Below are 24335 nucleotides of genomic sequence, written 5' to 3'. Positions count from 1 at the left end.
TCATCACGCCGCTCCTCCTCTTCATCAGATCCTCCTCCTCTTCATCACGCTGCTCCTCCTCTTCATCACGCCGCTCCTCCTCCTCTTCATCACGCCGCTCCTCCTCTTCATCACGCCGCTCCTCCTCTTCATCACGCCGCTCCTCCTCTTCATCACGTTCCTCCTCCTCTTCATCACGCCGCTCCTCCTCTTCATCACGCTGCTCCTCCTCTTCATCACGTTCCTCCTCCTCTTCATCACGCCGCTCCTCCTCTTCATCACGTTCCTCCTCCTCTTCATCACGCCGCTCCTCCTCTTCATCACGCTGCTCCTCCTCTTCATCACGCTGCTCCTCCTCTTCATCACGTTCCTCCTCCTCTTCATCACGCCGCTCCTCCTCTTCATCACGCTGCTCCTCCTCTTCATCACGCCGCTCCTCCTCTTCATCACGTTCCTCCTCCTCTTCATCACGCCGCTCCTCCTCTTCATCACGTTCCTCCTCCTCTTCATCACGCTGCTCCTCCTCTTCATCACGCCGCTCCTCCTCTTCATCACGTTCCTCCTCCTCTTCATCACGCCGCTCCTCCTCTTCATCACGTTCCTCCTCCTCTTCATCACGCTCCTCCTCCTCCTCATCACGCTGCTCCTCCTCTTCATCACGCTGCTCCTCCTCTTCATCACGCCGCTCCTCCTCTTCATCACGTTCCTCCTCCTCTTCATCACGCCGCTCCTCCTCTTCATCACGTTCCTCCTCCTCTTCATCACGCCGCTCCTCCTCCTCTTCATCACGCCGCTCCTCCTCTTCATCACGCCGCTCCTCCTCTTCATCACGCTGCTCCTCCTCCTCTTCATCACGCCGCTCCTCCTCTTCATCACGCCGCTCCTCCTCTTCATCACGCTGCTCCTCCTCTTCATCACGCCGCTCCTCCTCTTCATCACGCCGCTCCTCCTCCTCATCACGCTGCTCCTCCTCTTCATCACGCCGCTCCTCCTCTTCATCACGCCGCTCCTCCTCTTCATCACGCTGCTCCTCCTCCTCTTCATCACGCCGCTCCTCCTCTTCATCACGCCGCTCCTCCTCTTCATCACGCTGCTCCTCCTCCTCTTCATCACGCCGCTCCTCCTCTTCATCACGCTGCTCCTCCTCTTCATCACGCTGCTCCTCCTCCTCTTCATCACGCCGCTCCTCCTCTTCATCACGCCGCTCCTCCTCCTCATCACGCCGCTCCTCCTCTTCATCACGCCGCTCCTCCTCTTCATCACGTTCCTCCTCCTCTTCATCACGCCGCTCCTCCTCTTCATCACGCCGCTCCTCCTCTTCATCACGTTCCTCCTCCTCTTCATCACGCCGCTCCTCCTCCTCTTCATCACGCCGCTCCTCCTCCTCTTCATCACGCTGCTCCTCCTCTTCATCACGCTGCTCCTCCTCTTCATCACGCCGCTCCTCCTCTTCATCACGCCGCTCCTCCTCCTCTTCATCACGCCGCTCCTCCTCTTCATCACGCCGCTCCTCCTCCTCTTCATCACGCCGCTCCTCCTCTTCATCACGCCGCTCCTCCTCCTCTTCATCACGCCGCTCCTCCTCTTCATCACGCCGCTCCTCCTCCTCTTCATCACGCCGCTCCTCCTCTTCATCACGTTCCTCCTCCTCTTCATCACGCTGCTCCTCCTCTTCATCACGTTCCTCCTCCTCTTCATCACGCTGCTCCTCCTCTTCATCACGTTCCTCCTCCTCTTCATCACGCCGCTCCTCCTCTTCATCACGTTCCTCCTCCTCTTCATCACGCTGCTCCTCCTCTTCATCACGCCGCTCCTCCTCCTCTTCATCACGCCGCTCCTCCTCTTCATCACGTTCCTCCTCCTCTTCATCACGCTCCTCCTCCTCTTCATCACGCCGCTCCTCCTCATCATCACGTTCCTCCTCCTCTTCATCACGCTGCTCCTCCTCATCATCACGCCGCTCCTCCTCCTCATCACGCTGCTCCTCCTCTTCATCACGCCGCTCCTCCTCTTCATCACGTTCCTCCTCCTCTTCATCACGTTCCTCCTCCTCTTCATCACGCTGCTCCTCCTCTTCATCACGTTCCTCCTCCTCTTCATCACGCCGCTCCTCCTCTTCATCACGTTCCTCCTCCTCTTCATCACGCCGTTCCTCCTCCTCTTCATCACGCCGCTCCTCCTCTTCATCACGCTGCTCCTCCTCTTCATCACGCTCCTCCTCCTCTTCATCACGCCGCTCCTCCTCTTCATCACGTTCCTCCTCCTCTTCATCACGCCGCTCCTCCTCTTCATCACGCCGCTCCTCCTCTTCATCACGCTGCTCCTCCTCCTCTTCATCACGCCGCTCCTCCTCTTCATCACGCTGCTCCTCCTCCTCTTCATCACGCCGCTCCTCCTCTTCATCACGTTCCTCCTCCTCTTCATCACGCCGCTCCTCCTCTTCATCACGCCGCTCCTCCTCTTCATCACGTTCCTCCTCCTCTTCATCACGCTGCTCCTCCTCTTCATCACGCCGCTCCTCCTCCTCTTCATCACGCCGCTCCTCCTCTTCATCACGCAGCTCCTCCTCTTCATCACGTTCCTCCTCCTCTTCATCACGTTCCTCCTCCTCTTCATCACGCCGCTCCTCCTGTTCATCACGCTCCTCCTCCTCTTCATCACGCCGCTCCTCCTCTTCATCACGCTGCTCCTCCTCTTCATCACGCTCCTCCTCCTCTTCATCACGCCGCTCCTCCTCTTCATCACGTTCCTCCTCCTCTTCATCACGCCGCTCCTCCTCTTCATCACGTTCCTCCTCCTCTTCATCACGCCGCTCCTCCTCTTCATCACGCTGCTCCTCCTCTTCATCACGTTCCTCCTCCTCTTCATCACGCCGCTCCTCCTCTTCATCACGCTGCTCCTCCTCTTCATCACGCCGCTCCTCCTCTTCATCACGCTGCTCCTCCTCTTCATCACGCCGCTCCTCCTCTTCATCACGCCGCTCCTCCTCTTCATCACGTTCCTCCTCCTCTTCATCATCCTCCTCCTCTTCATCACGCCGCTCCTCCTCTTCATCACGTTCCTCCTCCTCTTCATCATCCTCCTCCTCTTCATCACGCCGCTCCTCCTCTTCATCACGCCGCTCCTCCTCTTCATCACGCTCCTCCTCCTCTTCATCACGCCGCTCCTCCTCTTCATCACGCCGCTCCTCCTCTTCATCACGCTGCTCCTCCTCTTCATCATCCTCCTCCTCTTCATCACGCCGCTCCTCCTCTTCATCACGCCGCTGCTCCTCCTCTTCATCACGCTGCTCCTCCTCTTCATCACGCTGCTCCTCCTCTTCATCACGCCGCTCCTCCTCTTCATCACGTTCCTCCTCCTCTTCATCACGCCGCTCCTCCTCTTCATCACGCTCCTCCTCCTCTTCATCACGCTGCTCCTCCTCTTCATCACGCCGCTCCTCCTCTTCATCACGCCGCTCCTCCTCTTCATCACGCTCCTCCTCCTCTTCATCACGCCGCTCCTCCTCCTCTTCATCACGCTGCTCCTCCTCCTCTTCATCACGCCGCTCCTCCTCTTCATCACGCCGCTCCTCCTCTTCATCACGCTGCTCCTCCTCCTCTTCATCACGCCGCTCCTCCTCCTCTTCATCACGCCGCTCCTCCTCCTCTTCATCACGCCGCTCCTCCTCTTCATCACGCTGCTCCTCCTCTTCATCACGCCGCTCCTCCTCCTCTTCATCACGCCGCTCCTCCTCCTCTTCATCACGCCGCTCCTCCTCTTCATCACGCTGCTCCTCCTCTTCATCACGCCGCTCCTCCTCCTCTTCATCACGCCGCTCCTCCTCCTCTTCATCACGCTGCTCCTCCTCTTCATCACGCCGCTCCTCCTCTTCATCACGCTCCTCCTCCTCTTCATCACGCCGCTCCTCCTCTTCATCACGCCGCTCCTCCTCTTCATCACGCCGCTCCTCCTCCTCTTCATCACGCCGCTCCTCCTCCTCATCACGCTCCTCCTCCTCTTCATCACGCTGCTCCTCCTCTTCATCACGCCGCTCCTCCTCTTCATCACGCCGCTCCTCCTCTTCATCACGCCGCTCCTCCTCTTAATCACGCTCCTCCTCCTCTTCATCACGCTGCTCCTCCTCTTCATCACGCCGCTCCTCCTCTTCATCACGCCGCTCCTCCTCTTCATCACGCTGCTCCTCCTCTTCATCACGCCGCTCCTCCTCTTCATCACGCTGCTCCTCCTCTTCATCACGCCGCTCCTCCTCCTCTTCATCACGCCGCTCCTCCTCCTCTTCATCACGCCGCTCCTCCTCCTCTTCATCACGCCGCTCCTCCTCTTCATCACGCTGCTCCTCCTCTTCATCACGCCGCTCCTCCTCCTCTTCATCACGCCGCTCCTCCTCCTCTTCATCACGCCGCTCCTCCTCTTCATCACGCTGCTCCTCCTCTTCATCACGCCGCTCCTCCTCCTCTTCATCACGCCGCTCCTCCTCCTCTTCATCACGCTGCTCCTCCTCTTCATCACGCCGCTCCTCCTCTTCATCACGCTCCTCCTCCTCTTCATCACGCCGCTCCTCCTCTTCATCACGCCGCTCCTCCTCCTCTTCATCACGCCGCTCCTCCTCCTCATCACGCTCCTCCTCCTCTTCATCACGCTGCTCCTCCTCTTCATCACGCCGCTCCTCCTCTTCATCACGCCGCTCCTCCTCCTCTTCATCACGCCGCTCCTCCTGCAGCTTCTTCTCTCCTCTGAAACTGATGAGCTCAGAGCTTCTGGAACCTGAGCACTGATTGATGGAGGTGTTTGTGTCTGTTTACACTGTTGGATGTGGGCGGGGCTTCGGCTGTTTATTAGCTGCAGCAGGTGATGAAGGTGATGGAGCTCATCATCATTATTATTTAAGCTGTGGTCTGCACTTTAGTCACAAATATAAATGGTTTAACTCGGGAAATGTTACCCTGACGGAGCCCAGGCTGCAGGCGTGTGGGTGGGCATGTGTGTTAGTGGAGGAGGGGGGGGCAGGAGGAGGAGGAACTGGAGGAGGAGGGCGGGCTCTGGATCAGCTCCATCCCACCTCGGAAACACCAACCAGGTGCTCTGGCTCCTTCCTCCTCCTCTCCGGCTCCATCGCTCTCAGCTCGGCGCTGTGACGGAAAAGCCCGCAGTGAGCAGCGGCATGTCGGAGCTGTGAGCCGGAGCTGTGAGCCGGAGCTGTGACTCTTTCCTCCGGGCTGCATGGGTCCCTGACGGCCGGCAGTGCGACACACAGCCGCAGCAGCACCGTCTCTTCTCTCGGATCGCGGCCGGGATTCCCGCAGCTTCTCCGGATGGCCGCACGCGACCGGGACGGCTGGTTCGAGCGCGAGGAATTCATCGGACAGATCAGCGACATGCGCGTGCAGAACCTGCAAGGTAGGAGCACCGTGCACGGCTGTTCGGTACGCGTGCACGCTGAGTGCACGCAGGACCTAAGGAAGTTTTTTTTTTTTTTAACTGCGGAGGCATTCAAAGCGCCGCGCGTGAACCGTGCGTGAGAAAGTTTAGAGGTTCGGCCCACTGATGGAGACTCTCCTCCTCATCCCGGCCACCGTAGCTCAGGCCGAACCGGAACCGGTGGGCACGCGAGCACATCTGTGGAAACAAACCTGGAACACGCGCCCGAGTTCTGATGAAAGAAGAACTATATGACCAGCAGCAGCGGTATCCCTCCGCAGGTCCTGCATCCACACAGCAGGCAGCGGAGGGATACATAGGTCCTTCATTCTACTGTGTACAAGTACTAAGAGTTAGAGTACTACTGTGTACAAATACTGCGAGTTAGAGTACTACTGTGTACAAATACTGTGAGTTAGAGTACTACTGTGTACAAATACTATGAGTCAGAGTACTACTGTGTACAAATACTAAGAGTTAGAGTTCTACTGTGTACAAATACTACTGTGTACAAATACTAAGTACTACGAGTTAGAGTACAACTGTGTACAAGTACTATGAGTTAGAGTACTACTGTATACAAATACTAAGAGTTAGAGTACTACTGTGTACAAATACTAAGAGTTAGAGTACTACTGTGTAAAAGTACTACAAGTTAGAGTACTACTGTGTACAAATACTAAGTCAGAGTACTACTCTGTACACGTACTATTGTGTACATATACTAAGTACTACGAGTTAGAGTACTACTGTGTACAAATACTGTGAGTTAGAGTACTACTGTGTACAAATACTATGAGTCAGAGTACTACTGTGTACAAATACTAAGAGTTAGAGCTCTACTGTGTACAAATACTACTGTGTACAAATACTAAGTACTACGAGTTAGAGTACAACTGTGTACAAGTACTATGAGTTAGAGTACTACTGTATACAAATACTAAGAGTTAGAGTACTACTGTGTAAAAGTACTACAAGTTAGAGTACTACTGTGTACAAATACTAAGTCAGAGTACTACTCTGTACAAGTACTATTGTGTACATATACTAAGTACTACGAGTTAGAGTACTACTGTGTACAAATACTAAGTCAGAGTACTACTGTGTATAAGTACTATTGTGTACAAATACTAAGTACTACGGGTCAGAGTACTACTGTGTACAACTACTATGAGTCAGAGTACTACTGTGTACAAATACTAAAAGCTAGAGTACTACTATGTACAAATACTACGAGTTAGAGTACTACTGTGTACAAATACTGCGAGTCAGAGTACTACTGTGTACAAATACTACGAATCAGAGTATTACTGTGTACTAGTACTCGGAGTACTACAGGTACTCAGAGGGTTCATGTCTGTCAGCTTGCTGATAATGTCACAGATAAATGAGACTTTGTCCATCTGACAAACATGAGAGATTCCCCTGATGTCATCAGGTCAGTGACATCATCAGGTCAGTGACATCATCAGGTTAATGACATCATCAGGTCAGTGACATCATCGGGTCGTGGTCACCCCACAGTTCTGGTTCACGGGTCAGTTCTGGATCAGTGTTTAAATGGTTCTCACTTCCAGGTGAGGAGCTTCTTTTTTAATTATGATTATTTTTTGGGCTTTTGTGCCTTTAATGGAAAGTTCAGAGAGACAGAAAGCAGGGGGCAGAGAGAGGGGGAACAACATGCAGCACAGGGCCGTCCGACCAGCCCTCCAGGTGAGGAGTGTGAGAAGCTTTCTGTGGAGCCGTCAGCTGTCTCTCTGTGGGAGGATCCTGAGCTCAGAGGAAACAGCCGGCGCTGAAACACCGAGTTACATAACAGGCCAGATGAAAGCGAGCGCCCACACAGCCACACGGTTCCACCCCCACACGCTCTGTGGGCGCCACATTCCTCTGGCCCAGTGAAAGAAGAAGTCAGCAAATCTTAACCAGGTTAAACTGGACCCTGATTCTGACCCGGCTGAACCGGACTCACCTGCTGATGTTTTAGTGAAAGCAGCTGCAGACTCAGACTAACAGAACCTGAGAAGAACTCTGAGCTCGGGTTCTTCTGCTGCTGCTACACGTCCACAGAAAACTGATCCGGTTCTGCTGATCCGGTTCTGCTGATCCGGTTCTGCTGATCCGGTTCTGCGGTCTGACTGGATTCTGACAGCAGAACCGGATCAGAGGTGGAGAGAACTGAGACGGAGCCTCGCTGCCTGCTGCAGTTCAGCTCTGTTCTGTTTGGTTCTGACTGGACTCAGCTCAGACGCGGTTAATCAGTAACCAGCTGTTTACACGGGTTGGTTAATCAGTAATCGGCTGTTTACACAGGTCGGTTAATCAGTAACCAGCTGTTTACACAGGTTGGTTAATCAGTAATCAGCTGTTTATACGTGTTGCTTAATCAGTAATCAGTTGTTTACACGGTCGGTTAATCAGTAATCAGTTGTTTACACGGGTCGGTTAATCAGTACTCAGCTGTTTACACGGGTCGGTTTAATCAGTAATCAGCTGTTTACACAGGTTGGTTAATCAGTACTCAGCTGTTTACACGGGTCGGTTAATCAGTAATCAGATGTTTACACGGTTAATCAGTACTCAGCTGTTTACACGGGTCGGTTAATCAGTAATCAGTTGTTTACACGGTTAATCAGTACTCAGCTGTTTACACGGGTCGATTAATCAGTACTCAGCTGTTTACACGGGTCGGTTAATCAGTAATCAGATGTTTATATGGGTCGGTTAATCAGTAATCAGTTGTTTACACAGGTTGGTTAATCAGTAATCAGCTGTTTACACGGGTCGGTTAATCAGTAACCAGTTGTTTACACGGGTCGGTTAATCAGTAATCAGATGTTTATACGGGTTGGTTAATCAGTAATCAGCTGTTTACACGGGTCGGTTAATCAGTAATCAGTTGTTTTCACGGTTAATCAGTATCAGTTGTTTACACGGGTCGGTTTAATCAGTAATCAGCTGTTTACACGGGTCGGTTAATCAGTAACCAGTTGTTTACACAGGTTGGTTAATCAGTACTCAGCTGTTTACACGGGTCGGTTAATCAGTAATCAGTTGTTTACACGGGTCGGTTAATCAGTAATCAGTTGTTTACACGGTTAATCAGTAATCAGTTGTTTACACAGGTTGGTTAATCAGTAATCAGTTGTTTACACGGGTCGGTTAATCAGTAATCAGTTGTTTACACAGGTTGGTTAATCAGTAATCAGCTGTTTACACGGGTCGGTTAATCAGTAATCAGTTGTTTACACGGGTCGGTTAATCAGTAATCAGTTGTTTGCACGGTTAATCAGTAATCAGTTGTTTACACAGGTTGGTTAATCAGTAATCAGCTGTTTACACGGGTCGGTTAATCAGTAATCAGTTGTTTACACAGGTTGGTTAATCAGTAATCAGCTGTTTATACGTGTTGCTTAATCAGTAATCAGCTGTTTACATGGGTCGGTTAATCAGTACTCAGCTGTTTACACGGTTAATCAGTAATCAGTTGTTTACACAGGTTGGTTAATCAGTAATCAGTTGTTTACACGGGTCGGTTAATCAGTAATCAGCTGTTTACACGGGTCGGTTAATCAGTAATCAGCTGTTTACACAGGTCGGTTAATCAGTAATCAGTTGTTTACACGGGTCGGTTAATCAGTAATCAGATGTTTATACGGGTTGGTTAATCAGTAATCAGCTGTTTACACGGGTCGGTTAATCAGTAATCAGTTGTTTACACGGGTCGGTTAATCAGTAATCAGTTGTTTTCACGGGTCGGTTAATCAGTAATCAGCTGTTTACACGGGTCGGTTAATCAGTAATCAGTTGTTTACACGGGTCGGTTAATCAGTAATCAGTTGTTTACACGGGTTGGTTAATCAGTAATCAGCTGTTTACACGGGTCGGTTAATCAGTAATCAGCTGTTTATACGTGTTGCTTAATCAGTAATCAGCTGTTTACATGGGTTGGTTAATCAGTACTCAGCTGTTTACACGGTTAATCAGTAATCAGTTGTTTACACAGGTTGGTTAATCAGTAATCAGTTGTTTACACGGGTCGGTTAATCAGTACTCAGCTGTTTACACGGTTAATCAGTAATCAGCTGTTTACACGGGTCGGTTCATCAGTAATCAGTTGTTTACACGGGTCGGTTCATCAGTAATCAGTTGTTTACACGGGTCGGTTCATCAGTAATCAGTTGTTTACACGGGTCGGTTAATCAGTAATCAGCTGTTTACACGGGTCGGTTAATCAATAATCAGTTGTTTACACGGGTCGGTTAATCAGTAATCAGCTGTTTACACGGGTCGGTTAATCAGTAATCAGTTGTTTACACGGGTCGGTTCATCAGTAATCAGTTGTTTACACGGGTCGGTTAATCAGTAATCAGTTGTTTACACGGGTCGGTTAATCAGTAATCAGCTGTTTACACGGGTCGGTTAATCAATAATCAGTTGTTTACACGGGTCGGTTAATCAGTAATCAGCTGTTTACACGGGTCGGTTAATCAGTAACCATGGTGGAGTTAGAAGGTGCTGGGTGGAGTTAGAAGCTGATGGGTGGAGTTAGAAGCTGATGGGTGGAGTTAGAAGCTGATGGAGTTATGTAAGGTGAGGCTGACGCAGCGCTGCAGGGGAACCTGAGCATGAATATTTCATACCAGCTGCTCAGCTGCTCTCATCCATCAGCCTCAGATACAGAAGAAGGAGAATCACTCAGAATGTCTCTGAGTTTGGGCTCAGGTGGGTTCGGGCTCAGGTGGGTTTGGGCTCAGGTGGGTTTGGGCTCAGGTGGGTTTGGGCTCAGGTGGGTTTGGGCACAGGTGGGTTTGGGCTCAGGTGGGTTTTGGCTCAGGTGGGTCTGGGCTCAGGTGGGTTTTGGCTCAGGTGGGTTTGGGCACAGGTGGGTTTGGGCTCAGGTGGGTTTTGGCTCAGGTGGGTCTGGGCTCAGGTGGGTTTTGGCTCAGGTGGGTTTGGGCACAGGTGGGTTTGGGCTCTAATTGGCACCCAGGAGGGCAGAAGCCAGAATCTGCCCCGCAGAGATGCCCCGGGGAACTTTTGGTGTCCTCCTGTCCACGTGGCCCCCAGATGTTGGGCTGGAGGCTGTACTCAGAGAGGCTCACATGTGGTCGAGCTCTGGCTGACGGACTCTGTAATCACCTGCAAGGAGATCCCAGTGCAGCCTCTGATTGGACGGCTACAATCAGCCTCTGATTGGACGGCTCCAGCTCAGCCTCTGATTGGACGGCTCCAATAGGACCAGAGCATGGAGGAAGGAAACCGTCTGAAGAGTTTATGTCAAGTCAAATCAGATTTATTAGTATCACATTTCATGTACAAACAATTCAAAGTGCTTCACATAAAATAAAAGCATTGCAGCAGGGAGTGTAAGAAGCATTAAAATACATAAAAGAATATAAAGAGAAACAAATAAAATAATTAAAATGATTAAAAGAATATAAAGAGAAACAAATAAAGTTATTTAAATGATTAAAAGATTATGAAGAGAAACAAATAAAGTGATTTAAATGAATTTAAAAACCAGCAACAGTCCAGATAAGTTCAAAGATATCGTGCAGATTTCATGCATAGACACATGAGAACAGAAATGTTTTTAACCTGGATTTAAAAATGTCTCCATTTGGTGAAAGTTTAATCTCCACTGGCAGTTTGTTCCACTTGTTTGCAGCATAACAGCTAAATGCTGCTTCTCCATGTTTAGTCTGGACTCTGGACTGGACCAGCTGACCTGAGGCCTTGGATCTCAGAGCTCTGCTGGCTTTATATTCTCTGAACACATCACAGATTGTAAACCATCAGCAGGCTTTTAAAATCTATTCTGTGGCTGACTGGAAGCCAGAGTAAAGATTTTAAAGCTGCTGTGATGTGTTCAGATCTCTTAGTCCGGGTTAAAACTCCAGCAGCAGCGTTCTGGATGAGCTGCAGATGTTTAATGCTCTTTGTGGGAAGTCCAGTTAAAAGAGCGTTACAGTAATGGAGTCTACTGGAGATGAATGCATGGATGAGTTTCTCCTCGTCTGTTTGGGAGAGGAAACCTTTAATTCTGTTGATGTTTCTGAGATGGTAAAAAGCTATATAATAAATAATAATAGATAAATAAATAAATAAATAAATGAATGCAATAAAATTCAGCTGTAAGCTAAACTAAAAAGGTAGGCTTTGAGTCTAACTTTTTGGTTTAGCATCGTTTCCCTGCAGCTTATCTTCATAGATAAGATTCCCTGGTTTTGACAGGTTTGTTGACTGTTTTTTACCCTTATTTTGAGGGTTGTTCTGCTGGTTTTTTGGTCAGTTTTTGCTGATTTAAGGCAGGTTTCATTTTTGGGAGAGGAAACCTTTAATTCTGTTGATGTTTCTGAGGTGGTAAAAAGCTGCCTCTGTGACAGCTTTGATGTGGCTGCTGAAAGTCAGATCTGAGTCTTTCAACACTCCGAGGTTACCAACTTGGTCAGTGATTGTAAGGTCCCGAGTCTCAAGATATTTACCAACGCTGACCCTCTTCTCTTTGCTACCAAACAGAATGATCTCAGTTTGGTCTTCATTTAACCCTTTGTGCGGTCTTAACATTGTGTTTACTCCTTTTGTCCTACGGGTCAAAAATGACCCGCCCTACCAAAGCCCCAAAATAAAGCAACTTAATTAAATTTTAAATCCAAAATCTATTTTGTATGATGAAACCACCTGTTATTTATATATTCAACTCAATTCAATACATTTTTTATCATGTATTTTTTGTTACACAATACAAAAAGACAATCACCAGTTTTCAGGATTACATTACTTTTTTTTTTTTTACCACAAACCAACATTGCTATTATATAAATGTGAAGTAATTACTTCTGAATTAATTATATTGAAAGGGAAAAAAACAGTGAACTTTTTTCTGGTGTTTAAATGTTTTTATAATTCACGGGTCAAAAATGACCCACAAGGCAATCTTTGTACCCTGGTGGTGTACAGCCCACATGGAAACATAAACAAACATAAAGTATTTTAATAATAATAAATAAAGTACAGAAAATTTCAAGTTGGAAAAAGATAGTTTAAGGTATTTTGTCTACAGCTAAACATGTCCGTGGGTCACTTTTGACCCACAGGACAACAGGAGGGTCAACTGTAGAAAATTCTCTCTCATCCAGGTGTTTACTTCCTCCAGACACTGACACAGTACGTCTGCTGGGCTGCAGTCGCCATGGTGACAGAGACACATAAAGTTGTGTATCGTCTGCATAAACTGTGATAGTTGATGTTAAAGTTCTGCAATATCTGACCCAAAGGGAGCATATACAAGTTAAACAGAAGAGGTCCAAGAAGTGACCCCTGGGGGACTCCACAAGTCATGGCCACTCGCTCAGATTCATAGCTGCCAATTGTTACGAAATAACTCCGGCCTTCTAAATAGGACCTGAACCAGTTAAGGACCGCTCCAGAAAGTCCAGAACCAGGACTGAAACATTACCAGAACCAGGACTGAAACGTTACCAGAACCAGGACTGAAACATTACCAGAACCAGGACTGAAACATTACCAGAACCAGGACTGAAACATTAGCAGAACCAGGACTGAAACGTTACCAGAACCAGGACTGAAACATTAGCAGAACCAGGACTGAAACGTTACCAGAACCAGGACTGAAACATTACCAGAACCAGGACTGAAACATTAGCAGAACCAGGACTGAAACGTTACCAGAACCAGGACTGAAACATTACCAGAACCAGGACTGAAACATTAGCAGAACCAGGACTGAAACGTTACCAGAACCAGGACTGAAACATTTCCAGAACCAGGACTGAAACGTTACCAGAACCAGGACTGAAACATTACCAGAACCAGGACTGAAACATTAGCAGAACCAGGACTGAAACGTTACCAGAACCAGGACTGAAACGTTACCAGAACCAGACTGAAACATTTCCAGAACCAGGACTGAAACATTTCCAGAACCAGGACTGAAACGTTACCAGAACCAGGACTGAAACATTACCAGAACCAGGACTGAAACGTTACCAGAACCAGGACTGAAACGTTACCAGAACCAGGACTGAAACGTTAGCAGAACCAGGACTGAAACGTTACCAGAACCAGGACTGAAACGTTACCAGAACCAGACTGAAACATTTCCAGAACCAGGACTGAAACATTTCCAGAACCAGGACTGAAACATTACCAGAACCAGGACTGAAACGTTAACAGAACCAGGACTGAAACATTACCAGAACCAGGACTGAAACATTACTAGAACCAGGACTGAAACATTACCAGAACCAGGACTGAAACATTACCAGAACCAGGACTGAAACATTACTAGAACCAGGACTGAAACATTACCAGAACCAGGACTGAAACATTACCAGAACCAGGACTGAAACGTTACCAGAACCAGGACTGAAACATTACCAGAACCAGGACTGAAACATTACTAGAACCAGGACTGAAACATTACCAGAACCAGGACTGAAACATTAGCAGAACCAGGACTGAAACGTTACCAGAACCAGGACTGAAACATTAGCAGAACCAGGACTGAAACATTACTAGAACCAGGACTGAAACATTACCAGAACCAGGACTGAAACATTAGCAGAACCAGGACTGAAACGTTACCAGAACCAGGACTGAAACATTACCAGAACCAGGACTGAAACATTACCAGAACCAGGACTGAAACGTTACCAGAACCAGAACTGAAACATTACCAGAACCAGGACTGAAACGTTACCAGAACCAGGACTGAAACATTTCCAGAACCAGGACTGAAACGTTACCAGAACCAGGACTGAAACATTACCAGAACCAGGACTGAAACGTTACCAGAACCAGGACTGAAACGTTACCAGAACCAGGACTGAAACATTACCAGAACCAGGACTGAAACATTTCCAGAACCAGGACTGAAACGTTACCAGAACCAGGACTGAAACATTACTAGAACCAGGACTGAAACATTACCAGAACCAGGACTGAAACATTACCAGAACCAGGACTGAAACGTTACCAGAACCAGGACTGAAACATTACCAGAACCAGGACTGAAACATTACTAGAACCAGGACTGAAACGTTACCAGAACCAGGACTGAAACATTAGCAGAACCAGGACTGAAACATTACTAGAACCAGGACTGAAACATTACCAGAACCAGGACTGAAACATTAGCAGAACCAGGACTGAAACGTTACCAGAACCAAGACTGAAACATTACCAGAACCAGGACTGAAACATTACCAGAACCAGGACTGAAACGTTACCAGAACCAGGACTGAAACATTAACAGAACCAGGACTGAAACGTTACCAGAACCAGGACTGAAACGTTACCAGAACCAGGACTGAAACATTTCCAGAACCAGGACTGAAACATTACCAGAACCAGGACTGAAACATTACCAGAACCAGGACTGAAACGTTACCAGAACCAGGACTGAAACATTTCCAGAACCAGGACGGAAACATTTCCAGAACCAGGACTGAAACATTACCAGAACCAGGATGGAAACATTTCCAGAACCAGGACGGAAACATTACCAGAACCAGGACTGAAACATTAGCAGAACCAGGACTGAAACGTTACCAGAACCAGGACTGAAACATTACCAGAACCAGGACTGAAACATGGTGTCTGAAGGCGGGTTAGGGTTGCTGTAAAGTTCACCTGGATGATCTGGATCTGATCTGAGGTCAGCTGTTCATCTTCAGTCTGTTGTTCTGAACCGGACTCTCACACACTTTTATAGATGTGTGTTCTCTGGCTGCCTCCACCCTGCTGATTACCCTGATTCGCTCTGTGTTCTGTTTGTTCGTGTAGTAAAATATGTCGTCATGCAGCAGAGTAAAGAAACCAGGAGCCTGATGTTTGCATGCCAAACAAATGAAGCCGGCAGAGCTCTGAGCTCTGAGCTGGCTGTGTTTGTGCTCAGCACACTGAGAGGTGACGTGTTGTTGGTGTGAACTCACCTGAAACCAGGAAATACCTGCATGCAAACATAATCTGATTCACCTTCCAGCTCAGCCTGGTTCTGATTTTCTCTGTGTTTCCTGTAAAACTGCAGCAGGTTCAGCTCTAAAGCTGAAAATAAAGAACGAATAAAGGAATAAAGCAGCTTTCCTATGCAGGGCGTCACCAGGCAGCAGGTCAGAGTCTGTAAGGGAGGTGAGAAAGAGTGAGGAAACAGGGAGAATAACCTGGAATGTTCAGAGAAATGAGGAAAACTATCAGTAAAAAGGAAGATAACATTTCCTTATAAGGTGTTCAGCTGTGTTCCTGAATACAGTTTATAACAGGGTGGAAACGGGGTGAAACAGGGTGAAACGGGGTGGAAACGGGGTGAATCGGGGTGGAAACGGGGTGAAACGGGGAGAAACGGGGTGAAACGGGGTGGAAACGGGGTGAAACGGGGTGAAACGGGGTGAATCGGGGTGAATCGGGGTGGAAACGGGGTGAAACGGGGTGAATCGGGGAGAAACGGGGTGAAACGGGGTGGAACGGGGTGAAACGGGGAGAAACGGGGTGAAACGGGGAGAAACGGGGTGAAACGGGGAGAAACGGGGTGAAACGGGGTGGAACGGGGAGAAACGGGGTGAAACGGGGAGAAACGGGGTGAAACGGGGTGGAACGGGGTGAAACGGGGAGAAACGGGGTGGAAACGGGGTGGAAACGGGGTGAAACGGGGAGAAACGGGGTGAAACGGGGTGGAAACGGGGTGAAACGGGTGAAACGGGGTTAAACGGGCTGGAAACGGGGTGAAACGGGGTGGAAACGGGAGGAAACGGGGTGAAACGGGGTGAAACGGGGTGGAACGGGGTGGAAACGGGGTGGAAACGGGGTGGAACGGGGTGAAACGGGGTGGAACGGGGTGGAAACGGGGTGGAAACGGGGAGAAACGGGGTGGAAACGGGGTGGAAACGGGGTGGAAACGGGGTGGAAACGGGGCCCCTCCCACCCTCTTCTTTGTTAATGAGATAAGAGGAAACGTGCTGCATCCATAAAATCCACATTATTCAGATGTACAGACAACACTCTGATGTCTCAGTCTGTCACTGCAGTTTGTTCCAATGTGGGAAACCTTTGATGACATCACTTCCTGTGACACAAACATCTGGCCGTAATAAACTCGTGTTTCGCCTCAGACCTGCAGCTGAGTTTCAGACTCGTTTAGTTTCTTCTGATTGAACTCAAACAGGAAATGAAAAGGTCAAAGGTCAACAAGCATGTTGCATCGGCTCAGGTATGAGTGTGAGTGCACGTGACTGGCACACGTTCTGACTCTGTGTTTGTGTGTTTCAGTTGAAAGAGAAGTGGTTCAGAAGAGGACTTTCACCCGATGGATGAACCTCCACCTGGAAAAGGTTTGTTCAGAGAAACCCACGCATGACTCCTAAAGCACATTTATACGTATCTGCAGCTATAAATGTAGACCCTGATCCAGGTTTCTGCTGGGCTCCTCATCTGGACCTGCATCTCATTCAGTAACACACGGCAGCATACTGTGTTTATATCATTTCCTTTGTGTTGTTCATCTAATATTCAATTCAATTCAATTCAATTCATGATGATTTCATATCTGGGAATATCGGGATATTATTTAATATCTGGAAATATTGGGATATGATTTCATATCTGGGAATATTGGGATATGATTTCATATCTGGGAATATCGGGATATGATTTAATATATTGGGATATGATTTAATATCTGGGAATATCGGGATATGATTTAATATATCGGGATATGATTTAATATCTGGGAATATCTGGATATTATTTAATATCTGGGAATATCTGGATATTATTTAATATCTGGGAATATCGGGATATGATTTAATATATTGGGATTTGTTTTAATATCTGGGAATATCTGGATTTGAGATGAGAGATGAGATGAGATTCAAATTTATTGTCATTACACATATACAAGTATAGCATAACGAAAAGTAAGTTCCAGTACACCCATCCAGACAGACAACATAAAAAACAAACAAGGGAGACGGGTGACCGTGGCCATGCAGCTCAGTGATAAGCGCTGCCAGATTACCACATTAGGTGAGAGGAGGAGGAAAAAAAATCATATTTCACACTTTACCCTTACCAGGATACAGTTTGAGATTGCAAAAAAAACCTCAGCACAAAAAAGAAAAATACACACACCATCAAGCATTGGGACCGGTGAGGAGGTGTGGGAGTTGCTTGTGTTAATCATTGAGCGTGTGAGTGTGTGCAAGTCTCAGAGGCCATTGTCCTTGATAATGCGATGGAAAGTTTATCAGCCAGCCTAAACAGTTTCCACAGGAGTCCTCAGGAAGGGGAGGGAGCCCATGGGGCAGAGCGTCTTATTTACATAGCATCCAGGAGAAGCTGCAGCTGGCAGCCAAGGCCAGCACAGGGGAGCCAGGTTGAGATAACAAAAATTGTTTGGGTCAGACAGACTCTTAATTTTTCCGCCTGCCTTGAAGTCTTTGCTGGTGCGTCTCATGGTGAATCCAAACAGCCAAATTGTGGGATGTAAAGCCAAATTCCAGGACCTTTCCGCCCGGTCCGAGCGATCAGCTTTCTCCCAGATTCATTCCATTTCTCTTCTGAGTCCAGGAACCTCAGCCAGCCTGCGAACCTGTGTAAGGGTCGCATTCAGCTTCCCATTCTGCTCACGTAGCATCTCAGTCTGAGTGTTGATTGCTCTGCCGACCCCCTCAAACGCTGCCCACGTCTTCTTAATTTCTAGACATGCCAGGTATCCTCCAACTCCAAACAGCAGGAAACCAGTAATCATAAATCCAAATGTGTATAAATCTTCAACGTCCTCGACTGACAACATCGACAAACACACAATCCCCCACTTCCCCCAGGAGTCCGTTAGGTATCCAGTGAAGAATGTCCCGCCAGGGCATGAGGGTTCTCCTTCTCCCAACTTTGCATTAGAGAAAATTTGATCAATTGCGTTGAGAGACCAGCTGACCAGATCCATCATTCTTTAATTCGTACGATATGTGAAGAGAGGCTCCCAAAGACAAAACTCAGACACGCTGAAGCAGGGCAAAAACAAATGCATCCTCCTTCACCGAGAGCAAGAACAGAATATGCTGTGTTTATTTATCCTTTCCTTTCCTTTATTTTCACACGTGCTGATATATAGGTGTAGTGTCTATTTTCTTACTGAAGTTCAGGTGAAAAAGAAAAAGAAAGGGTTTGTTCATAGCTTCAGACGGTGAGTTTCTGCAGACAGGAAGCTGCTGATGTGTTAAACTTTCACAAGGCTGTAAAGTGCTGATGGTGGGAGGTATGAGTGAAGGAAGCTCCATCCAAACAGTCCTCAGACAGATGAAAATGATCCGTTCATGCTGCCAGGTGGACCACAGGTAACTCTACACCTCATTTGTGTTTCATGGTCGGGTCTGTGAGTACGCAAACTGTGAGTCTACACAAACTGCCCAACCATCCATCCACACCTGGATGCATCAGGTGCTGCTAACTTTGGGTAAATGTTAGAAAATCTTTAGCGGCGTCAATTCAGCCAAAGCTAAGGTATGGCAAGGTCCCTATAGTCACATGACTACAGTATCAATCAATAAATATACAATAATCACCACAAAAGTCTGCTATATAGCTTATCTGTGTGCAAATGCAATCTCACTCACATAGCCGCTAACATAACAATGAACTCGTCTCCGTCTCCCTGTTAGCATTAGCATTAGCATTAGCATTAGCGGCGGAGGTGCTGAAGTGGACAGCCTCGTTAACAGCCTTCACTACCTGGTCCTCCTTCCGCCGCTGGGGCAACGTTGGACCCATCATCACCTGCCCTTTTTTTTGGTGATAAATAAATCTAAAGTTTTCTGCTTCCTTTTCATATTTTACATTAATTAGCAAACAACAAATCCCGCTAATAACACCAGCTTTGACCTCCAGGCTCCGTCATCAGTTCAGCTGTTTGGATTCAGGATCTGATCTCTGTGATCATGACTAAGGCCTCGTACTCAGAGGTGTTTACTCTCATCACCCGGTTCCTGCTGGAGGTCTCTGCTGGATGAAGCCAACAGCACCACATCATCTGCTAACAGCAGAGATTCAGTCCTGTGATGGCCGAACAGAGAACCTCCTGGATGAGTCCAGAAGTTCTGCCCACAAAGGTCATGAACCTGTGACAAAGGTGGTGCAGGAAGAGTCCAACCTGACTTACTGCTGATGATAAGAACCAGGCTCTCAGTCCGGGTCAGGAACCCAGTTCAGGGACCCGGTACAGGGACCCGGTACAGGGACCCGGTACAGGGACCCGGTTCAGGGACCCGGTACAGGGACCCGGTACAGGGACCCGGTACAGGGACCCGGTTCAGGGACCCGGTTCAGGGACCCGTCACCCAATCAGAAACAGGGATGTTCAGTCCGACTGACACACAGTGACCACAGATCTGTTAGAGTCCATTTAACCCTCTAACCGCCAAAGTCGCAGAATTGCGACATGACGTCAGCATAAACAAAACAGTCTGTAGATAAAATAAACGGGCTTTAAGGTGTTCAGTCCTCCTACCACTAGTTGGCAAACATGTTACCCTTTCAAACAAGACCAAGCTCACGTCATTTTGTAGTTCACAGTGTCTATATAAGGCAGTGCAAAAAGCCGCGCGAGCTCAGATACGGAAGCAGTTATTCAGAGCTGTTCTGTAGAGACGTGCGAGTCGAATTTTTATTGTCAGCGAACTATTAGTGAGTTTTTAACACCATGGCTTGTAAGAAGTTGAACCGTGCGGAAGTATTGAGCATGCTATTTGCCAATTCCGACTCCGAAGGAGAGTTTTTACCTCGTGAGGAGGAGGATCGGACGAGCACTCATGCTTCCCACGGTGAAACTTCCGAAGGCAATGGTGCCGGCATGCGAAGCGAGGCTGTTCTCCAAGCACACACACACACTCCAACTCATTCGGTGCCGTTATCCAACCTCAATGGAGTGGGTGGTAGCGGGGAACGCGGTCGCAGTGTCCGTAGAGGTGTTGGTCGAGGAATCAGGGGTGGGAGAAGTGGGTCTGGTATCATGCGCTCTCTCCACCCAGCCCCCGGTGGAGCGGCTGGCCGCAGCGCGCCTATCCGCCAGCGCAATGATCCTGACATCGGATCACACAATGTTCAAGCACAAACACACACTCCTTCTGTCCCTTTATCTGGCTTTTACGGGGTGGGTGGCAGTGGTGAGCGTGGCCGTAGTGTCCGTAGGAGAGGTGTTGGTCAGCCTCACTGAGCGTCACTGGCTCAGTGAGGCTGATGACAGACCAGACTGTGCTGTCTGCTCTGACCGTACCCGGCCTAAAGGTCGTCGGCAGACTAAGTTCAGGTGCCATCAGTGTGGTGTCGGTGTCTGTGCTGTGCCATGTTTTGAGAGGTACCATACTCTAAAAAATTATAAACAGTGTCACCTGGACAGATAAGTTTTTACCACCGTTTTGACGTTTCACAATGTGTTGTCACCTGTTTTAGTGTGGGTTTCTGCTATATGATGACATTTTACCACTTATTTATTATTGTATTCCTCATTCCTGATCATTATGAATAAGGTTGAACAGGTTAAAAAAAAAAAAAAATCAATTCAATGTCTTCCACTTCTTGCATGTGTTTTCTATTTCCATTGTGCTACTCTATGGTAGCCTAATGATGACAGTATTTTACCACTTTCTCCTGTTTTATTGTTGGTTTCCTCCTTATGAATGAAGGTAAAAGACAGAAAAATGAAAATAAGTTCAAACATCAAGTCAATATCCACCACTTCCTGAAAAAATATAGGCAACTTTTCGCATGTGTTTTCCTACTATATGGTAATGATGATATAGTAATATTTTACTACATTATTCTGTTTTATTGTTGCTTTCCTGTTCCCTGATCATTATAGATGATGATAAAAAGACAAAAAGAAAAAAAAAGTTTTAAAAAAACAAGTTCATAATCACTCAATTCCAATATTTCCTGAACATAATGAGATTCAAAATGGCTGCCACCTGATGACGTCATAATATGCAAATTAGATCAATAATTTCATACCCCACATAAACTATGGATCATGGGCAACATTTTTCTAATGTACAGTAGGCATCTCTCTTTAACCCCCTTTCAGCCACCAGCTTTTGAAATATTAATGTCAAAATCCAGTATTTTCAAAAAACAATCTTGGCGCCTAAAGGGTTGATCATAAAAACAGGATGGACTCCTGATTTAACTCCTGATTTAACTCCTGATTTCACTCCTGATTTAAGTCCTAATGCTCAGTTGGGTAATGACTCCTGCAGGCTTCTTCCTGTCCGCAGCCACTCTCCCGTCTGTCTGAGCTGCAGCCCTGCAGCCTCTCTTTTGTCTCCTCTCAGACAATCAGCCTCTCTTCTTTGTGTCTGGCCTCGTGTCAAATCTCTGACCCACTAATTACACAATCAGATATTTGTCTTTAGTCATCTTGGAAAGTTCCAGCCCCCCCCCCCCCCCCCCCCCCGTCCCCCACGCTGCAGCCATCCGTGTCCAGACAGGTTCAGAGTTCCACATGACTGATCTCTGATAAATCTGCAGCATTCACAGGAAATGCACGTTTCATGTCTCTGTTAGCCCTGCCTCCTCCAGCAGAGCCCCGCCTCCTCCAGCAGAGCCCCGCCTCCACAGAGGCTGGATGTGATGTTTGCTGTCAGCTGGGACCGTTCACAGGCTTTTTATCTGCAGTCTGGCCTTCGTGTGTGATGACTCAGTCTGTAAACTGTGGGTAAGGGTTAGGGTTAGGGTTAGGGTTGTTCTGAAAAGCAGAACCAGCCTTTCCTCAGAGAGCATACCTTTGTTTCAGGGTTGGGTGCTGGGTCCACATCCTCTCTGCTGTGACAGTGGAGAGCTTCCCTGATGAAACCCAGAAATAACTGGCAGCTTTACTCTCACTTCACTTCATCCAAAAGAGCATCTCAGTGGTTTGATCTCCCTCTGTGGTTTGGAGGAACCTAAAATCTTTTTTGTCCTCTGCTGTGAAACTCTGCTGTTCAGGGTCCTGAGTTTGCTGCTCTCCAGCTGAAGGCTTTGTATTTCTGAACCACTGAGTCCTTTTTAACACTTGGTTTGGTGTGGGAAGGTGGGGCTCTGGTCCAAGGGGGTATGGGCTGGAGGTAGTTTGAGGGAATGGCTGGGCTGGCAGGCAGGTACACAGGTAGATCCGGAAACGTGAGACAGAATGAGGATCCGGCAGAGACTGAAGGTAGGACAGGAACTAAATGCAGACTGGGTGATGAGCTGATGGGAACCAGATGGCTTGATTGAAGCAGCAGGGCAGGTGTGGAGTGCCAGGTAGGCAGATCCAGAGGTTACAGAGGGGAAGGGGGAGGAAAAGGTAACAAACATACAAACAGGAGAAAAAGACAAAACAGATTACAGTACAAACAAGCACAAAAACTGTCACCACGCTGGCCTTGTGACACATGTAACTAACTTAACTACTAGTAAATAACTTAACTACAAGTAACTAACTTAACTAAAAATAAATAACTTAACTACATGTAAATAATTTAACTACAAGTAACTAACTTAACTAAAAATAAATAACTTAACTACAAGTAACTAACTTAACTACATGTAACTAACTTAACTACAAGTAACTAACTTAACTACAAGTAACCAACTTAACTACTAGTAAATAACTTAACTACAAGTAACCAACTTAACTACTAGTAAATAACTTAACTACAAGTAACCAACTTAACTACTAGTAAATAACTTAACTACAAGTAACTAACTTAACTACATGTAACTAACTTAACTACAAGTAACCAACTTAACTAAAAATAAATAACTTAACTACAAGTAACCAACTTAACTACTAGTAAATAACTTAACTACAAGTAACCAACTTAACTACTAGTAAATAACTTAACTACAAGTAACTAACTTAACTACATGTAACTAACTTAACTACAAGTAACCAACTTAACTAAAAATAAATAACTTAACTACAAGTAACCAACTTAACTACTAGTAAATAACTTAACTACAAGTAACCAACTTAACTAGTAGTAAATAACTTAACTACAAGTAACTAACTTAACTACTAGTAAATAACTTAACTACAAGTAACCAACTTAACTACTAGTAAATAACTTAACTACAAGTAACTAACTTAACTACATGTAACTAACTTAACTACAAGTAACTAACTTAACTACAAGTAACCAACTTAACTAAAAAATAAATAACTTAACTACAAGTAACCAACTTAACTACTAGTAAATAACTTAACTACAAGTAACCAACTTAACTACTAGTAAATAACTTAACTACAAGTAACTAACTTAACTACTAGTAAATAACTTAACTACAAGTAACCAACTTAACTACTAGTAAATAACTTAACTACAAGTAACTACCTTAACTACAAGTAACCAAGGTGAAGGAAAAGGTAACAAACATACAAACAAGAGAAAAAGACAAAACAGAAAACAGTAAAAACAAGCACAAAAACTGTCACCACGCTGGCCTTGTGACACATGCAGCTGGATGCAAACAGATCTGAGGTCTGTTTAAGGTTCCAGGTGTCTTTATTTGCCCCGTGGGGTCATTTGGTTTGCAGCAAGCAGCCATTCAGTGTTGCAACAATCAGGCAACAACAACAAAGACGAAGCAGAACAAAATAAAATGGCAGCAAAGGGACAATGATGAATAAAACCATGTAAAGGTACTTATTTAGCAGAGCGATGGCAGCAGGAACCAGAGAATGTTTGAATCTATTTGTGCTGCATGTTGCCCCCGCCCTGAAGAAGCAGCAGAAACTCATGAGCTCTGACAGGATGGAACGGGCCTCCCAAAGGACTCTGTTTGATAGCGGAGATCATTTAGGTTAATCCCACGGTTTTACAATCCCCTGCAATCTGTTTCTGTTTTTAAGACAAAGGGAACCGGAGAGTGTTAAAAGGGATTCTATAAAACCAGAGTAAAAC

General features: G+C 47.0%; 1 protein-coding gene across 2 annotated transcripts in view; it reads left to right on the top strand.

Annotated features, from left to right (window-relative positions):
* The first annotated feature begins 5044 nt into the window (after positions 1-5044).
* clmna (calmin a) overlaps positions 5045-24335 on the top strand; it is a 33649-nt gene continuing 14358 nt past the window's right edge. For both annotated transcript variants that reach the window (XM_075447810.1, XM_075447811.1), the window contains exons 1-2: positions 5045-5379; positions 16690-16751. In XM_075447810.1, the coding sequence (XP_075303925.1) occupies positions 5295-5379; positions 16690-16751 (147 nt within the window). In that variant the 5' untranslated portion in view covers positions 5045-5294. The remainder of the gene's footprint in view (positions 5380-16689; positions 16752-24335) is intronic.

This window comes from Odontesthes bonariensis, chromosome 17, assembly GCF_027942865.1.
Source record: "Odontesthes bonariensis isolate fOdoBon6 chromosome 17, fOdoBon6.hap1, whole genome shotgun sequence".
Lineage (NCBI taxonomy): Eukaryota > Metazoa > Chordata > Actinopteri > Atheriniformes > Atherinopsidae > Odontesthes > Odontesthes bonariensis.
This window is presented reverse-complemented; position numbering and strand designations above follow the sequence as displayed.